The sequence below is a fragment of the Panicum virgatum genome, chromosome 5N (genome assembly GCF_016808335.1).
Source record: "Panicum virgatum strain AP13 chromosome 5N, P.virgatum_v5, whole genome shotgun sequence".
Lineage (NCBI taxonomy): Eukaryota > Viridiplantae > Streptophyta > Magnoliopsida > Poales > Poaceae > Panicum > Panicum virgatum.
Window position 1 is genome coordinate 45,634,948 of NC_053149.1, and position 6,976 is coordinate 45,641,923.

Consider the following 6,976-nt stretch of genomic DNA (forward strand, 5'->3'; position numbering starts at 1 on the left):
ACAGCTCTGACCAGGCCTTTGTATTCCACCACGTTCAGGTTGGTGTTTTCATAGGGCTATTGGCAGCCTGACCCCGATTACCGTTTCCCAGTCTTTTCGAGGATCGGAAAGGTTCCGTCACTCCGAAGTAAGTGAAGTTTAGTGAGCCTTACCCTTTAGCGTATGGTAATCTTAGAAGTACCTTTGGAGACCCTCTCTTCCTATAAAAAACATTCTTTCTATCTTCTCTTTGGGTGACCTTGGCCCCTCTCTAGTTCACTTCTCATTCCCCGTGGAAATCAATACCTAGGAATACTCCGGTGAAATCTACAGCGGTATCCGTGCGCTTGCGGATTTATCTGTTTGTGTTAGCTTATACCAACAGAGGCTAATATCGAAATGGTAGAGCGAGCTCTAGCAGATTCATGCATGCATGCATGTAAGAAGAGACTGATCAACGATCCATCATCGATGGTGGGGCACTGGGGCTAGCTGTGGCTCATCATTATCGATAGATCGATCGAGATCGATCGATCGATCGATCGATTCAGAGATGTTGCGTGTGTTGGATGTTGCATGCGTAGACGAGCAGCAAGCTAGTGCGCTGAGACAGCAGGCATTCCAGCATCGAAGTGGGCTCTTCACCTCTCTTGTTTACTTGGAGCTTGAGAACTCTTCTTAGGTGCTTAGGTGGCCTAGGAGTGTAGGAAAATTAGGCAGAGAGTGAGGAGAAGTCGCGGAAGTGACGGGCCTGTCGTCACTCTTCTCCACTTGTATCTCGACGGATGCTTATCGGCCATTGTAACTGTTCGTGGCTTCTTCCGTATTCAGTAATTTTAAATCAAGTTTAGTACTAGTTCCTAACTGTTTACTAGATTGAGTGTTCACTAGTAATAGTGGGTTGCTATAGTCTAAGACTCCCGATAAAGATGGATGTTCTTGGCTAGGACTAGAGTTAGTAAACAACAGTGTAGACGTGGTGCCTGAGTAGAATTTACCATTCGATTGTTGTGGCATCACATGGTTTGTAGAGTTAGCCTGTAGGTGGTGACAGTCCTGTTTTGTATCATTATAATCCTCCACGTTGTCATTATAATCCAGGTGATGCTAATAGCCCAAAGTAAACAGCTAAACTTAGGCTTCTCTTGTCTTAAATCTTGAATCTGAATAGTACTCTACACCCTTGATCCTATCGATGTTGTGTCCTTGGATGAGCCTGAACCGTAAATAACGTACTCATGTTCTCTTGGATTAAATAAGTCTTGGAATACTCTGAGGTGAAAACTACAACGGTATCCGTACGCTTGCGGATTCTTTCGTGACTCTCAAATATACCAACACTGCCATACGACGCCGGCCACCTGCGCCATCGACCTGAGCCACCACTGGCCACATGCGCCACCAGCCCAAGAGCAGTAGGAAGGAGATAATATGAGAAAGCGTGAGGGAGAAATGTGGGAAGAGATAAGGGAGAGAGACGGAGAAGAGATAAGGGAGAGTGAGAGAGGGAAGGGATAAGTGAGAGAGACGAGTAAGTTGCGGATCGATGACGTGGATGGATTTTTAGGTGCGGATCGATGACGTGGACCACAAAAAGAACTGCAAAGCGGACTGTCTACCGTACATGGGCGGACCGTCCGCCCTTGAAGAAGTTCGGACATCCGAACGCCTGCACGTCCACCTCCACCCGCCCCTACAAACAATTTCATGAGGCGGATGACGCCCCACTCGCCCCTACAAACATTTTTTTTATTCTAAAATTTTGTTAAATGAAAACATATAGCTAAACACGTCAAAAAAGTGAAAATTTTGCCATAAGCCTATTATGACATAAAATTTAACAAAACTATCAAAAACTAGATTTCAGCGTATATAATGGTTAAGAGTGTGAAACAATAATGTATAACTCACTCACTCTACTCTCTCTCATACAATTCAAGACTTACTTTGTGCTTTCCACAATCATAATCTTTATATACATTGAAATATGCTTTTGATATTTTTCTTTCTTATTCTATAGATCAAAATAGGCATATGGTACAAATTTCACTTTTTTAATATTTTTATTTAAAAGGATTTCTAAAATAAATTTAAAAATTATTTGTAGGGGCGGGTGAGGAGGTGACCCGCCCCTTAAAATATAATTTTTAGGGGCGGGGCCACCCGTCTCCAACCCCTTAAAATAATTTTTATTAAAATTCCAAAATTTTATTAAAATAAAAATATATAGCAAAACATATCCAAAAAAGGTGAAATTTTTACCATAAGCCTATTGTGATATGTAGAAATTTACAAAAAATATCAAATCTATATTTTAGCGTATGTAATGATTAAGAGTGTGAAACATAGTGTATAATTCACTCACTCTACTTTCTCATACAATTCAAGACTTACTTTGTGGTTTCCACAATCATAAATATTATATACATTGTAATATGTTTTTGATCTTTTTCTTGTTCTATAGATCAAAATAGGCCTATAGTACAAATTTCACATTTTTATGCGTTTTGCTATTTTTGAATTAAATGTATTTCTAGAATAAAATTTAAAACTATTTGTAGGGGCGGACGAGGGGGTAACCTGTCCCCTAAAAATGCATTTTTAAGTGCGGGTCGGTTGCTACAGTAGTTCCGCTCTATTTGTAGCAACAGATCAAATTTTGATCTGCCTCTAAAATAAATTTGGGGTATTCCGACAAATCATTTTTGTAGTAGTGCAAGTATCTTATATTACGACGAGACCAAGTGCATTTAACAACGATCAAACATCCATATAAAGAAGTACTCTATATAGACATTGCAGGTTCAACACGGGCTCGCATGAACCTTTTTTTGTCAAGTCATAAATCTATCCCTAGGTATGCATAAGTTCTCTTGACTTTTTTTTAAGCAAGTAACATAAGTTCTCTTGACTTTGAAAGTAGTAGATTAGCTGATCCATCTACGATCTTCGGAGCCTATGTGAACCTTCATTTCCTTTTTGCTACAAAATAAGGGATGGAAAGAGCGGAGGTGGTGGCATTTTAAAATCCATAAAAATGAATCATAATAAATTTTGCAATGATAATTGAAGAATGTCACTAACCAAGGTATAAAATAGTTATTTCCGTTCCTCAACTACTAGTCGAGGAGGTTCAATTTCATTCCTATACTATCAAAGTGATCATTTCAGTCCTTTAAGTTTTCCTTTCGGAATCCAATCTCAACCTTACATAGCATGCCCCTGTTGTAACACCACGTCATCTCCAGCACGTCCCAATATGCATGGCATGTTGGAGCTACTCTGCTGTCTTCTTGGAGTGGGACTTGTGGTGGGAAGGCATAGGAGTGGTGGCGCACTGGCGCTGGTGTGCTCTACTGCGCTGTGATTTTTTATGACAGGGAGAGGGCGTATTTGTCCATGAGTGTAAGTAGAGGATCAGCTGTATTTGGAGTTGAGCGATGCTGGTCACCGTGTTCATCGCACTGTTGCCGACCATACATACTACTCTGCACGGCCACCATCGAACAGTATGGTGATGCTAGAGCTGATATGGCGCGACAGCAAAGCTGGTGATGCTAGAGCTGATGTGGCGCGACAACAAGGCATGCGCCATACAGGAACTGGTACGAAAGTGAGCCTAAAAGAAAATTTAAGGACCGAAATGGCCATTTTGATAGTTCAGGAACTAAACTGATCCTTCACCATTAGTTGAATGATGCAATTGGCTATTTTACCATTAACTAGTTGTTACGCGTGTCTTGGAGCTGAACTCTGAGAGATATTCACCTATTACAATAATTGGAATGTACTTGCAGTATGATAAGATAATTCTTATAAGATGGAGGTCAAGCAATAACATATCCTATGGCATCTCTTACGGTGAGAAGATCTTCTCATCCTCAATGTCACTAAGAATATGAACAACAAGCATGTTTTCAGCGACCACATGTGTGCTATTGTCACTAGCCACTAAGTTTTTTTACCACATGCGCCTAGCTACCAAACAATGAGAGCAAGTATTACGTGCCGGCGGAGAACTAGCGAGATCCTACGTTGGGAGAGAAAACGAGGGAGAGAGAGTAGAGCGGCTCGCGAAACGCTCATTAGAAGCGTGCGGAAACGCTCGCTAGTCTCACTACTGCGCATTAAATGCTAGTGGAATCCGCCACTACCGCACAGTGATCTAGCACTCTTGCAGCCGGCAGCCGGCAGCCGGCAGACGCGGAGACCATAAGCCTGGCTCCGAGTGAGCCATTCAAGAGAAAAAAATTAATTAATCCTCGCATTGCAACTCAGTCAAATCATTCAGATATACTTGAACCCGATATATATGTCAAAGCATGATGCACTGATCAGGTGTGCAGAATTCTGTTCTGGGTGTAGGATCATCAGCAACAATGTCCGTTCAAATGGTCGAATGCGCAAGGGAGGAACTACTTCAAAGATACTTCATCCATAAATTACGTTTCACAAGTTTATTGGAAGGTTAAATGTTAAAGGGCAGCAGCTAATTAAAGGACATGATCCAGTTAGGACGGTTTTGCTCCTTATTGGAGAGCCATATATATGCACTCAACATTGAACAATACCGAATTAAATCCTGGAGATGTATTTTTTAAGTTTAGTTCATAATAATAACGATGCAAAGAAACAAATAAATTTCAGAATTTGAGGAAGTCACCCAAATAACTACTTTTCTCTCTCCATGCCAATATGAACTTAAAGAACATTATTGAACTATTGACGGCTTCAAAGCTCAAGCAATTAATGCGCATATCAAATAGTCAGCCATGCAACACAATATGCAAGCAGCAAGCATGCGCCAATATGTAGGCTAGTTTCCTATAAATACGCTTACATGCTACTATGATGCTACCACCACCACCAGCACGGTAGCGGAAGCCTTCCAAGATCACCTGCCCTAGCTTTCTTCCCTGAGACTAGCTCGATCGTGGCGCCATGGATTGGCAAGACCAAGCCAAGCCCATGATGCACACCAAGTTCTCCAGCTGTCGCGGCGTCTCCTTCGAGCTCAAGCCGTCGCCGGGCAGCCAGTTCGCCCTCCAAGCCGACGGTCGTTGTCCACCCCAGCCGCCGCAGTCGTTCATCAGCCGTGCCCCCTCCAAGGTCTTTCCTGCTGTTTTTGGCAGGTCGCTGAGCCGCGCGAGCAGCCATTTCTGCGAGCTCGACGAGGAGGACGCGGACGACGAGCCCGTTGTCATCGGCGCCGACGAGGAGATGGCCGTCGCCACCGCGGCAGCAGTGGCCGTTGATGACGCGCCGAGTAAGAAAGCGAGCGCACCGGCGTCGGCAAAGCAGGCACCGTCCGCGCGCTCGAGGCTCGGCGTCATACTGCTCGACCAGGGCTTGTTCACCGTCTACAAGCGCCTCTTCGTTCTGTGCGTCGCGCTGAACACGGTGGGGCTCGTGCTCGCGGCGACCGGGCATTTCCCTTACGCCAGGGAGCACGCCGCTGTCTTCGCCATGGGCAACATCCTGGGGCTCACGCTGTGCCGCTCCGAGGTGGTGCTGCGGGTCATGTTCTGGCTCGCCGTGACGCTCTTCGGCCGGCCGTGGGTGCCAGTCGTCGTCAAGACTGGCGTGACGGCCATCCTGCAGTCGCTAGGCGGCGTGCACAGCGGCTGCGGCGTGTCGTCGCTGGCGTGGCTGGTGTACGCGCTCGTGCAGGCGCTCCAGCACCGCGACGTGACGCCCGGCGAGGTCGTCGGCGTCGCGTCAGCAATACTCGGCCTCCTGGCGCTCTCGTGCATGGCCGCGTTCCCGCTGGTGCGCCACCTCCACCACAACGTGTTCGAGCGCACGCACCGGTTCGCCGGCTGGAGCGCGCTCGCGCTGCTCTGGGTCTTCGTCGTGCTCTCTGCTGGCTACGACCCTGCGACCGCCTCCTACCACCGGCTCACCGGCGCCGTCCTCGTCAAGCGCCAGGATCTCTGGCTCGCCGCCGCCATCACCTTCTTCACTTTCCTGCCATGGCTCACCGTGCGGCGCGTGCCGGTCGCGGTAACCGCCCGTTCCAGCCACGCATCGGTCATAACCTTCCAGGGCGGCGTCCAAGGCGGGCTGCTCGGCCGCATCAGCCGCTCCCCCCTCTCCGAGTGGCACGCCTTCGGCATCATCTCCGACAACGAGGAAACACATGCCATGCTCGCCGGCGCGGTGGGCGACTTCACCAGGGCTCTCATCTCTGACCCACCAAAACACCTCTGGGTGCGCGGCGTCCACTTCGCCGGGCTGCCCTACCTCCTGAACATGTACCGGCGAGCGACGATGGTCGCGACGGGCTCCGGGATATGCGTGCTCATGTCGTTCCTGATGCAGCCCGGCCCGGCGGAGCTGTCGCTGGTGTGGGTGGCCAAGGGCATCGAGGCCAACTACGGCGAGGAGATGAAGGCGGCGGCGTACAGCAGCGAGAGGCTGCGCGGGCGGGTGATCGTGCACGACACGGTGGTGATGGGGCGGCCGAACGTGGCGGCGCTGGCCGTGGACGCGGCGCGGCGCTGGGGCTCGGAGGTGGTGGTGGTGACGAGCAACCCGGAGGGGAGCAGGGACGTCGTGACGGGCTGCAACGAGGCCGGCATCCCGGCGTTCGGGCCTATCTGGGATTCTTGATCCCACATTGGAATGGGCAACCAATAACTATCGCGCTTTGGGTACCTAGTGAAAACTTCAATTCGTTCGATAAATATTTGCTATCAATTTATATAGAGACCATTTATCAATTTTAGTCAATGATAACTCACACGCTTATTACAAAGAGAAAAGTTCGATTTACACCCTCTAACTATCACAAAAATGATTTCCAACATTCAACTACAAAACAGGATAACATAAATTCTCCAACTACCAAAGTGATGCCGATGCTTGAAGATTCTAGAGTGATGCAAGTTGAGGCTTCATTGTTCGGTCAATAAAAAATATTTGTGCAGTCGTTGGGAGCTTAGAAGTATTTAGGGTTTGCTTGATTGGATGCCAAAATGCAGCATTAGTATATTGT

At 47.4% G+C, this 6,976-nt stretch overlaps 1 protein-coding gene across 1 annotated transcript; it reads left to right on the top strand.

Annotated features, from left to right (window-relative positions):
- Nucleotides 1–4,854: 4,854 nt before the first annotated feature.
- On the top strand, nt 4,855–6,711 carry LOC120673022 (adenylate-forming reductase 06235-like). The gene has a single exon (XM_039953698.1). The coding sequence runs from the start codon at nt 4,921–4,923 to the stop codon at nt 6,589–6,591; it is 1,671 nt and encodes a 556-aa protein (XP_039809632.1). The 5' UTR covers nt 4,855–4,920; the 3' UTR covers nt 6,592–6,711.
- Nucleotides 6,712–6,976: the final 265 nt, after the last annotated feature.